Source organism: Macrotis lagotis, chromosome 1 (assembly GCF_037893015.1).
Source record: "Macrotis lagotis isolate mMagLag1 chromosome 1, bilby.v1.9.chrom.fasta, whole genome shotgun sequence".
NCBI lineage: Eukaryota > Metazoa > Chordata > Mammalia > Peramelemorphia > Peramelidae > Macrotis > Macrotis lagotis.
The window spans coordinates 277242747-277263235 of record NC_133658.1 but is presented as its reverse complement, the minus strand read 5'-3'; the positions used below and the strand labels follow the sequence as shown (position 1 = coordinate 277263235).

General features: G+C 45.1%; 2 protein-coding genes across 4 annotated transcripts; one reads left to right on the top strand and one right to left on the bottom strand.

Moving 5' to 3' along the window:
• Positions 1-12479: 12479 nt before the first annotated feature.
• Positions 12480-15292, top strand: RNF208 (ring finger protein 208). 2 transcript variants are annotated; one of them, XM_074227491.1, is made up of 3 exons: positions 12480-12591; positions 12851-14044; positions 14431-15292. In XM_074227491.1, the coding sequence occupies exons 2-3, from the start codon at positions 13293-13295 to the stop codon at positions 14444-14446; spliced, it is 768 nt and encodes a 255-aa protein (XP_074083592.1). In that variant the 5' UTR covers positions 12480-12591; positions 12851-13292; the 3' UTR covers positions 14447-15292. The 2 variants fall into 2 exon arrangements, with proteins under 2 accessions (XP_074083592.1, XP_074083590.1); XM_074227489.1 differs by lacking the exons at positions 12480-12591; positions 14431-15292 and having other exon boundaries at positions 12954-14323.
• Positions 15293-17084: 1792 nt separating this feature from the next.
• Positions 17085-19649, bottom strand: LOC141505073 (ring finger protein-like). Of its 2 annotated transcripts, none has more exons than XM_074210579.1 (2): positions 19263-19649; positions 17085-19172 (listed from the first exon to the last, which is right to left on the bottom strand). In XM_074210579.1, the coding sequence occupies exon 2, from the start codon at positions 19164-19166 to the stop codon at positions 18468-18470; it is 699 nt and encodes a 232-aa protein (XP_074066680.1). In that variant the 5' UTR covers positions 19167-19172; positions 19263-19649; the 3' UTR covers positions 17085-18467. The 2 variants fall into 2 exon arrangements, with proteins under 2 accessions (XP_074066680.1, XP_074066679.1); XM_074210578.1 differs by having other exon boundaries at positions 19462-19649.
• Positions 19650-20489: the final 840 nt, after the last annotated feature.

Sequence of the window (20489 nt, the reverse complement as noted above, 5' to 3'; positions counted from 1 at the left end):
GACTCAAGGCCAGTGCTCTATCCACTACACCACCTAGCCACCCCAGGATACAGGATTTAGACCAAAAAAATACTATAAGTAAATTAGAAGATCAAGGACTAGTTTACCTGTGACATCTATGGAAAGGGGAGCAGTTTATGACTAAGGAAGAGATGGAGAACATCACTAAAAACAAACTAGATGATTTCAATTACATTAAATTAAAAAGCTTTTGCACAGATAAAACCACTGTAGCCAAGATCAAAAGAAATGTAGTAAACTAGGAAACAATCTTTACAACTAATGTTTCTGATAAAGGACTCATTTCTAAAATATACAGAGAACTGAGTCATATTTTAAAAAAAGCAGTTCCCCAATTGACAAATGGTCAAAGGATATGCAAAGGCAATTTACAGATGAGATCAAAGCAATCCATGGTCATATGAAAAATTGCTCTAAATCATTACTTATTAGAGAAATGCAAATTAAAGCTTCTCTGTGAGGTACCACCTCACACCTCTCAGACTGGCCAATATGACCAGAAAGGATTAATGATCATTGTTGGAAGAGTTGTGGGAAATCTGTGACACTATTACATGGTGGAGCTGTGAATTCATCCAACCTTTCTGGAGAGCAATTTGGAACTATGCCCAAAGGGCAACAAAAATGTGCATACCCTTTGATCCAGCAATACCACTACTGGGTCTATATGAAGAGATGATGAAAAAGGGTGAAAACATCATTTGTACAAAAATATTCATAGCAGCCCTGTTTGTGCTGACAAAGAATTGGAAATAAAGTAAATGTCCTTCAATTGGGGAATGGCTTAGCAAACTGTGGTATATGTATGTCATGGAAAACTACTGTTCTAGGGGGCTGCTAGGTGGCGCAGTGGATAGAGCACTGGCCCTGGAGTCAGGAGTACCTGATTTCAAATCTGGACACTTAATAATTACCTAGCTGTGTGGCCTTGGGCAAGTCACTTAATCTTATTGCTTTGCAAAAAAAACAAAAACAAAAACAAAAAAAAAAAACTATTGTTCTATTAGAAACCAGGAGGGATGGGAATTCAGGGAAGCCTGGAGGGATTTGCATGAACTGATGCAGAGTGAGATGAGCAGAACCAGAAAAACACTGTATACCCTAACAGCAACATGGGGGTGATGACTAACCTTGAACAAGCTTATTTCATCAGTGCAATAATCAGGGACAATTTGGGGCTCTCTGCGATACCGTCTGTATCCAGATAAAGAACTGTGGAGTTTGAACAAAGTTTAAGGACTATTCCCTTTAATTTAGGAAAAAAAACTGCCATCTTATTGTCTGATCTTGTTATCTCTTATACTTTATGTTTCTTTTTTAAGGATATGATTTCTCGGGGCAGCTAGGTGGCGTAATGGATAAAGCACTGGCCCTGGAGTCAGGACTACCTGGGTTCAAATCTGGTCTCAGACACTTAATAATTACCTAGCTGTGTGGCCTTGGGCAAGCCACTTAACCCCATTTACCTTGCAAAAAAAAAAAAGAAAGATATGATTTCTCTCTCATCACACTCAATTTGGATCAATGTACACCATGGAAACAATGTAAAGACTGACAAATTGCTTTCTGTAGGGGGCGGGAGTGAGATTGGGGGAAAAATTGTAAAACTCAAAATAAAATCTTTAATTAAAAAAAAAGAAATTCACTTTATCCGGATATGTTTCTTATGACAACTCCTCAGCTTTCTCTAGAAGTTCATTATCTGGTTCACTGATTTCCACTAAACTCGAATTGCCCTTATAAGTAAAAACTTTAATTCATATATTGGAATTTTGTAAACATTTATTAAATGCCTACTATGTCGAAAGCACTGTGATAAGCACTTAACAATTATCTTATTTGGTCCAACAATTCTGGGAGCTAAGTGTTAGAAAAAATCTTTAAAAGAAAAACAAAGGGTATATCCATCATGAAGGACTGTATTTCAGAAAGCCTGAGAAAAACCTGCATAAACTGATGCTGACCAAAATGAGCAGAACCAGAAGAGCATTATATACACCAACAACAATATGGGATGATGATCAGTTATGATGGACCTGTTTAACAATTTTAAAAGATTTGTGATAGAAAAATACATCCATATCCATAGAAGGAGCTATGGAATCTAAATGAAGTCTAAAGCTTATTATCTTCAATTTTTAAACATTGTCTTATGCATTTTATCATTTTTTTCTCTCTAATGTTTTCTTTCTTCCATTTTGGTTTGATCCCACAATGTGATCAATATGGATCTATGTTTAACATGGTTATAAATGTGGAGCATATAGGACAGAAGGGAGAGAGATAGAAAAAAAAAATATATATATATACTTTTTTTTAGGTTTTTGCAAGGCAAATGGGGTTAAGTAGCAACTCAGAACCTTGCAAAAAAAAATGATTGGTTTAAAAACTACCATTGCATGTAGTTGAAAAAAATAAAGAAAATATAAAGAAAAAGAAAAAGGGGGCAGCTAGGTGGTGCAGTGGATACAGCACAGGCCCTGGAGTCAGTAGTACCTGGGTTCAAATCTGGCCTCAGACACTTAATAATAATTACCTAGCTGTGTGGCCTTGGGCAAGCCACTTAACCCCATTTACCTTGCAAAAACCTTTAAAAAAAAAGAAAAGAAAAACAAAGAGTCTAGGGTAGATGACTTAACTTAAATATGTAATACATTTCTACAGGAAGGGTGTACATCATCAAAGACAGACAGATAGACACATACATACTCACACATATACACAAACACACACACATATACACACAAATACACACACACACACACACACACACACACACACACACACACAGAACTTTATCTCTGCCCCTGAATCCTTTAGGCCCTCATTAGCTGGGGATTATGTAATTCCTAAGTTCTCTGTTCACCTCTTGTATGTTATTCCTTGATATGTTCCCCTACCCTGATTATGCATCCACATAAATTGCATGTTATAATGAATCTTAAGCTCCTCCTGGGGCTTAGAAATCAATATGTATAAGCTTATTAAGCATGTACAGAGTAATGAACCTCCCAAGTAACCCCTATTTCTTCATTAATCTTCTTGACTTCTTGAAACTTTCCAACAGGATGTAGGTAAGTGAGGTAACTACCTCCTTGGTATTTTATTAACTAACTGAGTCCTTCTTCCTTTTATGGAAACACAAAATATTTCATTTCTTTCAGTAAAGTACTATTTTATCTCCATTTTTTGTTGTTGTGAATTGATACAAACATTCTGGAAAGAAATTGGAAATTACACTCAAAAAGTCACTTAATTGTGCATCCCCTTTGACCCAGCAATAACTGTACTTGGCATATACATCAACGTGATCAAAAAAAAAGAGGGAAAGAATCCAAATATACACACATATATATTTATTTGGGCAATATTCAAGAATTTTTATTATAATCAAAGAAATTGAGGGAATATGCATCAATTGGGCACAGCAACCAAATTATGATTTAGGAATGTAATGAAATATTATTGTTGTACTATACAAATAATGAAAGTGATGATTTAGAAAAGCTTGAAAAGATTGTATGAACTAAAGCACAGTCAAGCAAGCAGATCCTGAGGAATAATTTATATAATAACTACAAAATTTGCAAAGAAAAACAACTTTGAAATACTTAAGAAACCTGATCATTCAATGACCAATCATAGCTGAAACCAATCAGGTCTGAGTATAAAAATGCTTCCTACTTCTTTGAATGTCCATATTTTCCTCTGGAAGAGGATGTTCAGTTTTGCTGGGTAGTTGATTCTTTTTGTTGTTGTTTATTTATTTATTCTTATTTTTGTACAAATGATTTTTTTTATACATTACTAAAATATTGTCTAAGAGTAAACATAATACCCCTCCCCCCAAAAAAATACAGACCCACATGAATGATAAAGTAAAGGAAAGAGAAAAAATTAAAATTAAAAATAATGATGATGATGATGATGATGATAGGTACAGCCATGTGACACAGTGGATGGAGAACCGGCCCTGGAGACAGGAGCACCGGAGCCCAAATCCGGCCCTGGACACTTGACAGTCACCCAGCTGTGTGACCCCTGGCAAGCCAACCCAACCCCATTACCCTGCAAAAGCCAAAAAACAAAAAAAGACCCAAAATAAAATAAAATTATAATTATAATAATAGTAGGGGCAGCCAGGTGGCGCAGTCGACAAAACACAGGCCCTTAGAGCCAGGAGCACCCAGGTCCAAATCTGGCCTTAGACATTCAACAATCACCCAGCTGTGTGGCCCCAGGCAAGCCACCCAGCCCCATTTGCCCTGCAACCCCCCCCCAAAAAAAATAATTATAATAAATGTGCTACAGTCTGTGTTCCAAGGGTAGTTGATTCTTGACTGCATTCTAAGCTCTTTTACCTTCCAGAATATTATGTTCCAAGCCCTACAAGCCTTAATGTGGATGCTGCTAAGTCCTGTGTAATCCTGACTATAGCTCCACAATATTTGAATTGTTTCATTCTGGCTTTCTCTTTAACTTGGGAGTTCTGCAGTTTAGTTACAATATTCCTGGGTTTGGGTTTTTTTTTTTTTGGCTCTCTTTCCAGAGGAGATTGGTGGATTCTCACAATTTCTATTTTGCCCTCTGCTTCTAGGATATCAGGACAATTTTCCTGTACAAATTCTTTAAAAATGAAGTCAAGGCTCTTTTCTTGATCATGACTTTTAGGTAGCCCAGTAATTTTTAAATTGTCTCTTCTGGATCTGTTTTCCAGGTCAGTTGTTTTTTCAATGAGATATTTCATGTTTTCTTCTAGTTTTTCATTCTTTTGGTATTATGTTATTGTTTCTTGATTCCTTGCAAAGTCATCAGCTTCCTTTAGCTCCATTTTACATTTGAAGGAGTTGTTTTCTTCAGAGAGCTTTCTTATCTTCTTTTCCATTGGACCAGTTCTGCTTTTTAATGTATTCTTCTCATTAACTTTTTGGACTGCTTTTTCCATTTAATCTAAATTGGTTTTTGTTTAAGCAGCTCATGTTTTTCCTGCATCTCTCTCATTTCTCTTCCCAATTTTTCCTCTACCTCCCTTACTTGATTTTCAAAATATTTTTTGAGCTCTGCCATAGCCTGAGCCCAATTCATATTTTTCTTGGAGGCTTTAGATGCAGAAGTTATGACTTTGTCATCTTCTGTGTGTGTGTTTTGATGCTCCATGGGACCAAAGTAATTGTCTATGGTCAGGTTTCTTTTTGTTTGTTTGTTTACTCATTTCCCTAGCTTGTGACCTGGTTTTGGGATGCTTCCCAAGCTTTTGAGTATTACTGGGACACCCCCCACCCAAAGACCTCAGTTCCTTCAAGGTCTTTATGAGAGGCTCTGACTGTTCTCCTGGTCTGTGCTTTGGTCTGTGGTTGACCACAAGCACACCCCTCTGCCCAAGAGTTGTGAAGATGGTCCCTGCTTTGCTATGGCAGTATGGGGGTCCAGACTGAGCAGGGTCTGAATGTGGACAAAGCCTCAGAGTCCTTTCCCAGGGACAGAGGAGAAACCTCAACTATCTTCCACTCTGGAAGCCACTGTCAGAAGGCTCCCTGCTGGGCAACTCTGTGGGTCTGCTTCTCTTTTCCTGGGATCAGGGCTGCGCTGACGACCAAGGCTGCACCGATGACCAAGGCTGCACCAAGGGCCATGGCTGCATGGTCTAACTGGCCAGGGCTTTGCACTTGCACTGGTAGAGATTTCCCTGATGATCTTCTACCACTTGATAGAAAGGTGATGAATCAGAGGTGAAAAATGAGATATATTTTCAGGCCTTTGCCAATTTATGGATCTGTTTTGCAAGACTGTCTTAATTTGGTTTTTAATATTTATTTTGGGTGAGTAAGAAAAGTTTTAATATTTATTTTGAGGAGTGGTGGTAGGAAGAAACATGATAATTATAATACTGCAGAAATAAAGGAAGGAAATGAAAGAAAGATGGAAATCAGAGAAGAAAGAAAAAATGAAATATTAAAAATATACAGAAAGAAATTTTAGAGGGAAAGAGACAAATTAATTGGTGTTTTCAAGTTTAGAATCTCAGCCCTCATGTTGCACAGTGTGACTTAAACTTTTCCTTAGTTGACTTTCTCTGACTTCACACAAAGGCTTTTTCACACTGTCTTTTCTCTTCTCAAATGACCTTCATCCAGAGGTGTGCTAGTGAATGTTTGTAGCAGACAGAAATCAAAAAGAAATGTACTTGACATACTTGTGTAGATTAGCTTATAAATATTTTCTCCATCACTTTTTAAAATCTAGATAATCAATAATACAATAAATCAATGTTTAGTATTTATTTATTTCTGAGGTATAAATGCTCAGATTTAGTAATTAACCCAAACACTTAAAGCTGACTTCAGCATGCCATTGCCTACATCTCTGTTTTTCTCCCTGTCTCCCTCTCTTTATTGAAAAAAATGGAAATTCCCTCTTCTTCCCAATTCTATACTTAAAAAAAAAAAACCTCAACAACATTTGCTATTCTCTTCTCTTTTGCTTCAGTCTCAGAGGATAAGGTGGCCTTTCTTTTTGTCAATACCAGCCCCACTACTTTGTACTCTTTCATGATCCCATCCCTCCTATCTCTTTCAACAGCTTGCTCCATAAGTTATTCCCTTTCCAGTCTTAATTCTCAACCACTCCTTATTCACTGTCTCTTTCCAGGTTGCTTACAAACCTGTCCAACTTGCCCCAGTCCTTCAAAAACCTTCACCTGACCCTACCAACCCTTCAAATTATCATTCTATATCACTCTTCTCTATCACACACCCTAACTCCTAGAAAAAAGGTGTCTGCACTCAGTCATAGAACTGAGAGACATCCAAGGGGTAAATCCAGAAGACAGTAATATCACAACAAATCCAAGTATAGAGCCTCAGGAAAAAAAAAAAGAATGCTCTCCCTTCCAGGGTACCTGGAAGAAACGAAGCAAAGTACAAACATTATGGAAAGAAGTTGGAAACTATACTCAAAAAGTCACTTAATTGTGTATCCCCTTGGAATAGGAGGTAAGGAAAGAAGGGCAAACAAAATTAGTACTGTGAATTTCAGCTTATTAGATTCATGCTTTAGTGTGTCAAGGTCTTTTTAGTTCCTGATTGTCATCCATCATGCCAGTTACCTTTGTGTCATCTGCCAACTTATTAAGCTTGCCATCAGATTGTTCACATCTTTCTTTTTCACAAGTAATTATACCTCTATTTTTTTTCATCTCACACTCACTTCTCAACCCCTTACAATCTGGTTTCTAAACCTAACACTCAACTAAAATTCTCTTTCCTTTTTAGTTCCTTCCTTCATAGCCTCCTCACCAACAGTCTCATAGCCATGGGTGTATTCACTTGCTCTTCAATTCTGGGACCATGAACCATGATCAAATAAAGTCAATCTCTTCCCTTCCTCTCCTTCTGCTCACTATCCCTGATCCCTGTAGCTTTCTGGACCAAAATGTTTCTTCCCCGATCACCACAGCTCTATATGTATTATTTTCTCTTTTTGGTTATATAAGTTCTTTGAGGTAAGAGAGTCTCTTTTTTATTTGCATCTCTAAGAGTTGGTACAGTGTTTGGTACATAGTGATTAATAAATATTTTTAAATTCATTCATCTTTATCTTCACCCAAGTCACTGGTAAAAATATTAAACATTATAGGGCCAAGCACATATTCCTGGAGACCTGCCAATTGACTATTAATGACAATTCTTTGAGTCCTGTCATTCAACTAGTTTCAAATTCATCTAACTGAATCATTCTTTATTCTGTTTTATTCCATCTTTTCCACAAGAAAATATGCCTTCACTTTTTCACCTCACATTCAGTTCTCAAACCTATCTCAATCACTCACTCAATCAATTATATTGTTGTTGTTGCTAGTCCTTTGTTTTCAAAAAAGATCAAAGACATCAGGAGGCTGATGTCTTGACTTTCAAGAGAATTAGATTTAAGTGAGAGAGGACTGTGTAAAGTCATCAGTCTCACTCCTCCAGAGTCTTCTGGGTTCACTGGCAAGATATGGATCCGGACAACCAGATGGTCCCTGCTCCTCCTTTTCTTCTTTTCTTTCTTCATCTAATGATATTTTTTTGTCATTCTTATTCTTGATCTTTCTGTAGTGTTTAATACTGTTGATAACAAGAGAAGTTGGGTACTTTTCTTGCCTAGTTTTTTTTTTTTTAGGTTTTTGCAAGGCAAATGGGGTTAAGTGGCTTGCCCAAGGCCACACAGCTAGGTAATTATTAAGTGTCTGAGATTGGATTTGAACCCAGGGACTCCTGACTCCAGGGCCAGTGCTTTATCCACTATGCCACCTAGCCTCCCCTTTCCCTAGGTTTTTATGACACTTCTCTCTTGTGGTTCTCTTCCTTCCTGTCAGACCTTTACTTTGCAAAATCCACATCTATTCTCCCTTCATTGCCATGCATGGGCAAACTCCAAGGTTCTATCCTCATCAACTCCCCAGAATTTAGTTATCATCTCTATTCAAATAATTATCAGATCTACATATCTAGTCATATTTTTCCTGAGATAGGTTTCTACTAGCTGCTTGACTGGACATCTCCAAATGCATGACTACAGTCAAGTCAAACTCATAATGTTCAAAAAAACATCACTATCTTTACTTTCAAATCCACACTTCCTTTTTCCTTCTATGTTTCTGTTAAGGCTACTATCCTTCTTCCAGTCACCCAGATTCAAAACTTAAGAATTGTCAACACTGTGCTGTCACACTTTTTATCTAAACAGTTTCTAAATCTTGCTAACTCTATCTTAACATCTCTTCTATCCATCCCTTTCTTACCCTTTATACCAGTTTCAGTACGCTATTATCCTCTTCAGTAGGATATTATCTAGGAATCTAATTTCTTTATTTCTCTACAACTTCAAACTCCAGTGATTTTCTCTACCCTTCAAGGACATATTTAGACTTTACAATCATGCAGAATTACTTTTCAGTACCGTATCACCTCTTACTTGGATTATTGGATTATCATCCTAGTTGGCCTCCTGGTTTATAGACTCTCTCCTCTCCAGTTCATCCTCCATATAGTTGCTAAATTGATATTCTTTTTTTTTTTTTTTTTTAGGTTTTTGCAAGGCAAATGGGGTTAAGTGGCTTGCCCAAGGCCACACAGCTAGGTAATCATTAAGTGTCTGAGACCGGATTTGAACCCAGGTACTCCTGACTCCAGGGCCAGTGCTTTATCCACTGGGACACCTAGCTAGCTGCCCCTAAGTTGATATTATTAAAGGAAATATTTTTTGTCCATGTCACTGGTAAATGTGAGATTGAGGTTTAATGAGAGAGGAGGAATGACTGCTGGGGGAAAGTGTTGAATACGGCTGGAGAGTCAAGGGTTCAGGAAGAAGGGTTAAACATGGCAAAAACTAGAATTATTCCATACTCTGTAACCAGGTGAAAGAAGAAAAGAAAGGCCAATGATGCTAATAAGTTTTGAGGACTGGAGAGGAGAGCTGAAGAAGCGCTGTTGGATGACCTCAACCTTCTCAAGGGAGAAAGAGGTTAAATCATCTACTGTAATTGTGAACCTCACCAGCAGCAGGCTGGTGGTGAGGGAACAGAAAAAACTGTTGCTGTTGGAAATTAATAGTCACTAAAGTTAGAATAGGATTGTCAAGATGTCAACTGAAATTTTATATATATATATATATATATATATATATATGAATTGTTTTTTAAAATTTATTGATACATTTTGACAAACTATTTTTGAAGAGATATCGAAAGACCCCTTGTTCAGTTGCTACCTGTGTGACCTTAAGCAAATCGCTTAACTTCTCTGTGTCTCAGTCTCCTTAGTTGTAAAATGAGAGGTTGTATTGGGGCACCTTCAAGTTTCCTTCCCAGCCTAAATCTATGCTCAAATAAATTTCATGAATTTCTTCAAGCACTTTCACCAGCCTAGGAACAGGAGCAAAAAAACCCAAGCCAAAACAAAATAAAAAAACAGTGTCGAGGGCAGCTAGGTGGCACAGTGGATAGAGCACCAGCCCTGGAGTCAGGAGTACCTGAGTTCAAATATGACCTCAGACACTTAATGATTGCCTAGCTGTGTGGCCTTGGGCAAGCCACTTAACCCCATTTGCCTTGCAAAAAACCTAACCCCCCCCCAAAAGAAAAGTGTCGAGGATTACCCCAGGAACAGGGAATATCAGAGTGACAAGAGGTCCTAGGATAGTAGTTAGCAATATATTCAAAATAGCATACAATGAGACCAAACCTTGGTTATGAAGGCAAATAGCCAGAGTAGGGGATATGGAATAGGAAAAATAAGAAAGATTCAAGGAATTGTAGGTTATAAGACTGAAAAATATGAACGAGAGAGACAGGCAAAAGGATTAGGAGTTTGTTTTTTTAAAGTGAAATTTCAAGGTTAGAATCTTAGAAATGGTGTAATTCTGAATGACTGTGAAGTCTAAATATGTCCTTGTAGGGTAGAGAAAAATCACTGGAGTTTGAAGTTGTAGAGAAATAAAGAAGTTAGATTCCTAGTGACATCAATATGAATATTCAAATCACTGATGATGATGGCAGAAGATGGGTTGGAGAGAAAGACCATACCTAGGTGAGAATCTCATGCCAAGGTGCTTTAGGTAACACATATAAGTGATAATACTCTTCTAGGGAGTAAGTCATCCTGGGGTAGAGATGAGGCAGAACCTTGTGTTTGGGACAAAGGGTGAAATTATGACCACTATTGGGATAGTGAAGGTGGAAGTAGCTGTATTGTAGTTGTATACAAGACTGCTAGAAAAATTGAAAAAGTTGGGAGAATGATCTAGAAGTCAGAAATTGCCAAGGATTCATATGGGGAGAAGAAAGTATGTGAGACCTGAAAGGACTTTGAAAAAGAAAAGGTCATTCAGGACTATTGGTAGAGGTATGCTCTGGAAATGCAACGCGGAATGAGAGCTATCCTGCCCATTCTTCTTTGTCTATAATTTGGAGCTGTAGGAGTGTCTCCGACGAAGAAGGATGCAAGAGATGTGTAAGAAAAGTTGATTTCAATTAAATTGGGGAAGGGGTAGCCATATTAGCCGAAAAGTTGAAGATGTAGATCGATTGATTGACTATAGATGAGGGACCTTAACCTCTCCGAGCTTCTCTTTGTAGCAGCATCTGAGAGGGGGTAGATTTACAAGTTCCAAAAAGGAGAGTGTGATTTGAGTGGTAATTCCAGCTCTAAATATTACTCTAGTTCCTACGCTAGCTTACCTTTCCCCCGCCTCAGTTCAAATTTTATTTTCCCCAGATGGGCCATTCATGAGCTAACGACAGATTCTGGGGTTCGCAGGCAATTTACTAACTCCCTGGGTCCAACCTTTTTTCTCAGGCTGCCTGAGAAAGTTAAGAAGGCATTCTCTTTAACCACCCGCTAGGATCTGTGGGCTCCTCCCTCTGGACAGTCTTTAAGCCCCAAAGTTCAGAGGTAAAAAATGTAGGCTTGGATTGAAAAGGCTGCAGAGGAGCAATCTACAGACAAAGTGGAGAGTTATGGTAAGTCACGCAGGGAGGTGCGAGACAACCAGGGGAGCCCGGGAAGGGGTCAGGTTTGAATTCAGCAAAGGAGCATTGAATAGGATGGAGGCAAGGCAGGTGAGAGGGGCAGTGCTGTTTCCCCGAGGGCCTGACATCACTTGTGGCTCTGCCTCCCACCCCTGCCCCGCTCACTGCACCACACAGGAAACAATCCTTCCGACCCACGCTGGCCGGGACCCCCTTTGCCCCAGTCATCCCCGCCCCCTCCCCCAGGCAGCATTGTGTGTGGCGGGCCTGGGGCCTGGGAGGAGAAAGCCCGGATTTCCTGTGCCAGAGCCTGGCTCCTCGAGCTGGACCCCCCTCCCCCCGGGCTGAGGCCTTGCCTGGGATTGGGAAACACCCAAGTGTAAGAGCCGAGAGCCCCCCTGATGCGTGCGCGCGTGTGCATGTGTGTGTGTGTGTGCATGTGTGTGCATGCATGTGTGTGCATGTATGTGTGTGCGTGCGCGCGTGTGTCCTGTGACAGCTGGGCTCTGCCCCTCCGGTGACCACGGCCACTTCCACCTCCCGGGCTGACCTTGGGGAGAGGGGGAGGGGCGGGGGCTCCTGGGGGCCACGCAGTGCGTGTGCGGAGCGAGCGCTCGCGCCCCGGGCCGGGGCTCAGCCCGGGCGCCGCCGGCCCCCAGCCCCCCGGGGGGCCCGGATCCCCCCTCTCGCCCGCTAGGAGCGGGGGGCTGGGTGGGCAGGAAGCCGGGGGCGGGGTCAGGCCGGGGGCCCGGGGAGGCGCCGCGCGCGGGGGACGCCAGGCGCAGCGCGCACTCACTGCGGTGCCCGCGTCTCCGCCGCAGAGCGCGCTCCGCTCCGCACGCACCTGCCGCCGCCGCGCCGAGCCAGCCCGGCCGGCCGCCCCCGCCCCCGCCGCCCCGCGCCCCCGGCCCTGCCCCCCGCGCCCCGCGCCCCCGGCCCTGCCCCCCGCGCCCCCCGCCCCCCGAGCGGCGGCGCATCCCCGCCTCTGCCTTTCGGATCACCTCGGCGGAGGCGCGCGCGGGCCGGGCCGGGCCGTCTCGGAGCCGCGGGGACCCAGCCAGGTGACGGGCGGGGCCGGGGCCGGGGCCGGGGCCGGGGCCGGGGCCGGGGCCGGGGCCGGGGCCGGGGCCGGGGCCGGGGCCGGGGCCGGGGCCGGGGCCGGGGCCGGGGCCGGGGCGGCTCCATCCTCCGGGCGCGCACCTGGGCTGCGGGGGAGGGGGCGGGCGGCCGGCGGGGGTCGGGCCGCGGGCGGGGCTCGGGCCGCCGCTGACCTGCCCTGCCCGCCGGTGACCTCCTCTGCCTTTTGGTCTTTGTTTCCAGCTCGGCCCGGCGCCTCCCCGGTGCCCCCCGGCCGGGGGGAGGGTCGGGTGAGCCGCCCCCCCGAGAAGCCCCGCCCTGGAGCCGCGGCGGCCCCCGGCGCCCGGCCGCCCCGCCGCCGCCGCCCCCGGCCCCCGCCGCCTCCGGCCGCAGCGCCCGCCGCCCGCAGACCCTCCGAGGGAGGGCGGGGGCCCTGGGGGAAGCACCTGCAGCGTGGGCCGCCCTCGCCCCCCCTGCCGAGACCTGCCCCGGGGGAAAGCTGGGGCTCCTGGGGGGGTCTCCCCCCCGGGTCTGTCCCCACACGTACTCGCCGGCCGCCCCCGGGCGTCAGGGGGGCGGCCGCGGACCACCCCGGCCCTGGCCCTGCCGGGATGTGGCCCCGGACGCCGGGTCCTCGCCGGCACCCCCAACCCAGGGCCCAGCCGGCCTAGGCCTGGCTAGCCGGATGCCGGCGCCCCCCGGGCCCGAGGCGAGCGGCTGGCCCGGCCTCCTCATGTCCTGCCTGAAGGGCCCGCAGGTCATCCTCAAGATGGAGACCATGAAGATCGTCCACCCGGAGAAGTTCCCGGAGCTCCAGGCGGGCGCCCCCCGCTACACCCCGGCCCCCAGGCCCGCCCCTGCCCTGGCCCCCAAGAGGGCCTGGCCCTCCGACACCGAGATCATCGTCAACCAGGCCTGCGGCGGGGACGTTCCGGCCCTGGAAGGGGGGCCCCGCACGCCACCTCCACCCAGGAGGCCCCGCAAGAGCAGCGCCGAGCTGGGCTTCCCCCGGGTAGCGCCCGGCGACGAGGTCATCGTGAACCAGTACGTCCTGCGGCCCGGGCCGGCCGGGGAGCCCCTGGAGTGCCCCACCTGCGGGCACACGTACAACCTGACCCAGCGGCGGCCTCGCGTGCTCTCCTGCCTGCATTCCGTGTGCGAGCAGTGTCTACAGATCCTCTACGAGTCCTGCCCCAAGTACAAGTTCATCTCTTGCCCGACTTGCCGCAGGGAGACTGTGCTCTTCACTGACTATGGGCTGGCCGCCTTGGCCGTCAATACTTCCATCTTGAGTCGGCTGCCCCCCGAGGCGCTGACCGCCCCTCCGGGCCAGTGGGGCGGTGAGGCGGAGGGCAGCTGCTACCAGACCTTCCGCCAGTACTGTGGGGCTGCCTGTACCTGCCACGTCCGGAACCCGCTGTCTTCCTGCGCTATCATGTAGTGGCCTCCCCCCCATTCCCAGACCTGCTGACCCTTACCCCCCACCCCAAACTTGGACTTCTCCCCTCGGTCCCTCCCCCGTAGGTCCTGGGACCCTCACTTCCTCTGACCTCCCTGGGTGTTTACTTACCCTCTGAAGCTGCTTTTCCTTGAACTGGGGCTGTCCTAGTCCCTAGGAAGAAGCCTTTTCTGCCCCTGCCCTGCTGCTTCCCGTTCCTCACCGCTCCAAGGAGGGGATCTCTGCAGCCAGTTTTGCCATTAAAACTCTTTGCCAAAGTTGCCATTTCAATCGCTAACTGGAACCATCTTCAACAGCACAAGCCTCCTCCCCAGGTGGACTTAAGCCCCCAACTCTAGTCTCCCTTCTCTCTCCTCTCTTACAGCAGAGTAGGCCTGTGAGGTGCCCGGCCCAGAATCCCTTCATCCCAACAGGTCTGCATCCTCCCCAGGAACCCCTCTGCCCAGGACTGGGTCCCAGCCTCTCCCTTCTAGCAATGAAGACACGGTCCCTGGAGTCTCGGGTCAGCATGCGCCAGGCTCCGTGAGTGCCGAGCTACGCTGGGCCTCCGATGAGCCTGGCAGTCGTGGATGGCTTGGTCCAGAGGCCTCTGGGTCCCTTTCCGTGTCTGGACTGGTTCCATCAGCCAAGGATTCCCCTGCAGGAAGGGATGGCAGCACCCAGCCCACTCTTACCTGGGTGATCTCTCTTGGAACCCTGGCCCTCTCCCACCTCTCTGCTTGACCCCAGGGACCTACTGATCTCTTTCCCCTGGGTCATGTGTGGTAAACCTTTTTATCTTGGTTCAGCCCAGATGGAGTCGGGCAAGAAGAAGGACAATAACTACTACTAAGGACAGTTCATATTTCTTTAGCTTAGCACTTTATCGTTTACAAAGCGTTTTCCTCACAGCAGCCTTGTGAGGTAGGCAATGCAAGTATTATTCTCATTTTACAGATGAAGAAACAGGCTCAGAGGTGACATGACTTTTGCCCAAGGGACTTGAACCCCCATCATCAAAGTCTAAGTCTAACCCTCCTTCCACCACCCCTTGCTGTCCCCCAGGAGCAGGTGATCTGTAACTTATTCCATATAAGCTGCTCTGGGGCCCAATATTTGCTCTGATCAGGAATGCGTGCTCTGCAAACTCATCTGCTTCTCTGCTATTGTGTTTCTTTCCTTCTTCTGCCCCAGAGTTTCCTAGTAAAGACTCCTTTTGAAAAATTCCAACCTTGTCAGTGCCTGAACTTGGGAGAAGTGGGTGGGAGGGTGGGGTGGAAGTGTCAGCATAGCTCTGGTGACGAGATAGGCAGGTTGACCAAACCAGTTCTCAGGCCACTGAGAGAGAGAGAAACCCAGGGGTGTTATTGATCTACTGATTAATCCCCAGCTCTTCCTCTAATTCCTAGGTACCTTAGGGTCTGGCTCTTTTTGCCCTAGGGCTGGCTGCCTTTTGGTGGCAGGAACTGAATCCAGATAGGGAAAGGAAATCACAAGAATTTTAGGGTTGGTAAGGGTGAGAGATGGGAGCCAATGATATGGGAACAAAGCAATGTAATTAATCCACATGGAACTGGCCCATGACTGCTTTGGAATGTGGAAATCCTGTGCAGTCAGGCCTGGTTTTCACATGCCGGGCACCTAACCCACCTAATACTGCTATGCCAGTACCCTGCACTCTGAAGTGAAAACCAGAGCATCTGTTAGGGTAGAATTTCACTGTAGGTAGTGACTTTGGAGACCATTGAGCCTAATCACCTTCCCTTCTACATCTTGGGGGGTAAGGTTGGGGATGGTGTTATCCAGTATCTGCTTGAATGCTTACAGTGACAGAGAGAGCTCACTTACCTCAAAGGTTGTCTATTCTTGACAGCCTTGATTTTTAGAAAATTCTTATATTGATTTGAAAACTGCCTCCTTAGTTAATAGCCCTGGCTTTGTCTTATGGACAAAATGAGTCTAAACCCTTTCTAGTGACATTCTTTTTTCTTTTAAGTCTTATTTATTTAAGGCAGTGGGGTTAAGTGACTTGCCCAAGGTCACAACTGACTCCAGGGCCGGTGCTTTATCCACTGCCACCTAGCTGCCTCCTCTAGTGACATTTTAAGACAGTGACCATGACCCCTGAAATGATTGATTTATCAGTATTAACTTCAGTTTGCTTCTTTGAAAAATGAAGGGTTTGGATGATATTAGTGAAGTCCTTTTGAATTCTGACATTTTAATTTTTAAAATAATTTTATTGATGTCTTTTGTACTTCACCAGAATTTCTCCTAGTCTCCTCTTCCTTCCTAACAAAGGGTCATCCCCTGCAATAAGTATTTTTTTTTATTTTTATTTTTTAGGTTTTTGCAAGGCAAGTGGGGTTAAGTGGCTTGCCCAAGGCCACACAGCTAGTTAATTATTAAGTGTCTGAGACTGGATTTGAACCCAGATACTCCTGATTCCAGGGCCAGTGCTTTATCCACTGGTCCACCTAGCCGCCCTTAATAAGTATTATTTTTAAAAGAAAAAGTGGAAGTGAAAAAAAATTAATGTATCTAAAAAAATCTGAAATATATGCAGTATGTCACACCTGAAGACAGCCCACTTCTGCAAAGGAATAGGGTAGGGATGTCTTTATTTTTCTTTTGGGGGAGCCATGTCTATTTTCTTTGCAATTTTGATTGTTTTATGGCTTGTCTTTCTATTTACATGGTTGTAGTCATTTTGCATATCAGCAGTTCTCAAAGCATGGTCCAAGACCTTTAGGTCCCTTTCAGGGAATCTTCAAGGTTAAAACTATTTTCAGAATAATTTTAAGGTATCATTTGCCTATTAAAATATTCCTCCCAATTCCAATTACATCTATATGTGAGACTGGATTTTCATTAAATAGTTCAATTAAACAACATCACAACAGATTGAAGACAGAAGCCAATCCAATCGTCTCTCTTAAGCCAGCTATTAAAGAGATCTGCAAAACTGAAATAATACCACTATTCTCACCAAATTTTTGCATTGTAAAATAGTTATTTTTCATAGAAAGCATGCAGTTTGTATTAACAAATAACAGGTTTAATGTTATTTTAAATGAATAAATATTTTTTAATTTACCAGTTTTACTTTCTAATACAATAAATATTAATGAATATTACTCACATAAACAAAAGCTCTTTGATGCCCCCCCAATAACTTAAGAGTTTAGAGGGGTCCTGAGACCAAAACGTTTGAGAATTGCTGGTCCATTTTGTTTTCTTGGTTCTTCTTACTTCAGTCTGCATCACATTGGGCAAATCTTTCCATTCATCATTTTTTACAGTACAGTGATGTATTACATTACATTCATGTATCATCATTTGTTTAACCATTTTCCAATGGATGATACCCAGTTCTCACATGATGTGGTTTCCAGGCCTTTCATCTGTCTCATCGCCCTCTTCTGGACATACTCCAACTTTTCATCCTTCTGAATAGAGTTCTTAAAATGTAGTCTGATGAGAGCAGGGTACAACTGGACTCTCAGCTCCTTCATTCAGTACACTGGATTGCTGCTTCCTCCTGCCCAGTGTTGCCATGTGTCTACTCCCAAAGCTTGTGAGTTCTTCTTTTTATAGGTTTTTCCCTTTGTGGCTTTTTACTGGTTTTCTCTTTGAACTGTGTATATGGGTATGAGAAGCAAGTTTCAGGAGACTTAGCTGCAGAAGGGGTCACTTAGGAATTTGGTCCAGGTCCATTTGTGTCCCCTGACATTTTGAGACCTAGATCCATGCTCTGTTCACAACTGGCTATAACCTCCCTGTTAAGAGGAGATAGAGCCCAGCTCTCTTCCGAAGAAATCTTTCATCTACAAGACTGAGGGTTTAGATTCCAACTTAATTGGGTGGGAACAGTTTCTACTTCCCCAAGTCTGGCTGACCTTCAGGGAACACCAGCTGCATGGCCCTTATCTGAGGCCTCCAGACAAGGAGAGGGGCAGAGAAGGACATTTCTGCCCCACCCCCAAGTGACCTCTATATTTCCCATCCCAAGAGGGCATTGGTTTCTCCACTCAGGCTGCCCACACCTGCCCCTTCCACACCCACCAACTCAATGTATTCATTGCCTTTTTCCTGCCCACCCCCTTTTCACTAATGAAAATGATCATTTCTATAAATTATCAGTAATCCAGGTCTTTTTCGCCATTCAGTCTTGACTATCAAGAAGGGGGAAGCTGAGAGAGTTGTGATCAAAGTCTAAGCTCTCTAATCAGTGACCATTAGCTCCTGGAAGAATTGTCCCCTAGATCTTAGGGATCATTTCAGTTAACTTATTTCAGGATCCTTCCAGATCAAAAGTTGCAATGCTCAAGTCTCAGGTCAGCATTTCTTTGATGTGCAAGTCACTGGGGAGTGATAAACAGGCCCACCCCTTCAAAAAGTCTTTGGGTCCAGGCTGGAGGGTCAGTGGCCTACATAGTTCAGTAGGATAAAGAGTAAGGCAAGTAGTAGTAGGGGCAGAAAGATGAGTACCAGTCCAAACATCTCCAGGGCAAGCATAGTCAGCAAGACTAGCCAACGGATATAGGGCCGCCTGTCACGAAGGGCCCAGAGCCTGGCAATCAGACAGGGTGGGCAAGGCAGGAAGGGTAGGCAACCTCGGTTCCCTCGGAGTTGATAACGGTGCTCTAGGGAAGCCCAGAGCCCTGTCCCTCGGGGAGGAAGAGCTGGGGGGCTAGGAGGGGGTGGGGGTTGGGGCCCATCAGCCTGGAGCAACTCTTCCTGCAGCTGATAGATCTCCCACTCCAACATAGGAGTCTTCTGCCGGCACAATGGGCAACGCACCCGGCCCAGATCACTATTGGGAGCTGTGCCCAAGAGCCTGTTTAAGCAGTGCTGGCATAGTCCATGTCCACAGTTCAGCAACACCAAAAGGTGCTTGTCTACCCCATAGGGTTCTGTACAGATAGGGCACTCATCTTCCACATTCTCCAATAGCTGCAGAGTCCACTGGGCTTCAGTCTGCAAGAGGGGCTCACCATCCATGGGGGCAGCTTTAGAAGGACAGGGGGCTGAAGGAACTAGGCTCTCCATTTCTTCCTCTTCATCTGGGGACCTAGACACAGGCTCGGTTGGCTCTGGCTCCTGACTGCCCACAGCCATATTTTTCTAGGAGGGCAGAACCAAAGTTAGAGGTTAGAGGCTGGAAGCCTGAGTCTTTAATAGTTCAAAATTCAGAAAGAAAAAGTAAAAACCTACTGTTTCCTGGCTGCCCCAATTCCTCTGAGATTTTGATAGTGGACCTGATTGCTCAGCCTGCAGGGGCCTGAGCTCCTATGGGAACCAGACACTCCCAGCACCTTAAAGTGCTGGGGTCACCAATTTCTTTGTCCCTTGAATCCCAACACAATCCTCCCCTGCAATTAGAGTAAACTTCTAAGAGTGTAATCCCAAACACCTGGTTGGCGCTTTCTCCTGGTTCCTGGCTCTTGGTAGTCCTGATTCCTGGTGAGCTTGGGCTTTGGACTCCTAGTTCTTGGGTCACATTCAGCTTCAGTTCTAGTTCAGGTCAAATCCAGATAGACGGAATGATGAGAGAGGCCTGGAAGAAGTCTGCCGGAGCCCAGCTTCTAGTAGGAGTTCTCTCTTAAGAGGCTCAGCTGACTGTGAACTCAGGCTCCTCCCAGGGTTGGGGCGGGGTAGGTAAGGGACAGCCTCAGGTGGGCAGGCTCCTCCCTAGCCAGGTGAGTTCTGGTCTGGGAGGAGGCTCAGAAAAGCTGAAGCTAGAGATCCTGATACTCCTGGCTCTTCAGACTCCTTCCAATCCAGTCTTGAATCTATTCTAGTCACAAACTGGAAAATCTGTTGTGAATTGGATTTGGGGGGGACACAGTTAGAAAGGGGAGGGGAGTTGCAGAGTCACTGTTCTTAGGTTCTGAGAAGAGCAGGGGACAAAAAGACCTTCAAAGAGAAGACATGTAATTCATCAAGTCTTTGTCAGGCACCTACACCTTGCCTAGTTCCTCATTATAACAACTCTTGCAGGGAAGGCAGGAAGAATTCCTATAGCTTCTGTTTGGAGACTTACAATCTAGTTGGGAAGGAGAATGAGACTACAGGCTCTAGGATGGACCTGGATTTAGATGCTAGTTTTAAATCAGAAAATCTGGTTTAACATTCCAGATTTTAGATTACTTGTGTGACTTCAGGAAGTCACTCCTAGCCTCACCTAAAATTGGATAACTTCTTAGGCCCTTCCAGTGCCAAATCCATTATCCTAGGAAAATGAAGACAAGGCATTAGAGATTAAGCAATGTGGGTTGTCAGGAAGGAGAAGCTCACTCTGAGCTGATTATTAGAAGTTGGGGAAGTCACTATAAATTCAGAAAAGGAAAATTAGATTATAATTTTAGTATCTTCAGCTTTTAGCACAGTGCTTTAAAAAAATAGATACTTGATAAATGTTTGAATAGTTTAAGACTGACA

Bases quoted from the DNA above. Each gene is read 5' to 3' on its own strand.
- RNF208 (XM_074227491.1), top strand. From the start codon at position 13,293: ATGCCGGCGCCCCCCGGGCCCGAGGCGAGCGGCTGGCCCGGCCTCCTC.
- LOC141505073 (XM_074210579.1), bottom strand. From the start codon at position 19,166: ATGGCTGTGGGCAGTCAGGAGCCAGAGCCAACCGAGCCTGTGTCTAGG.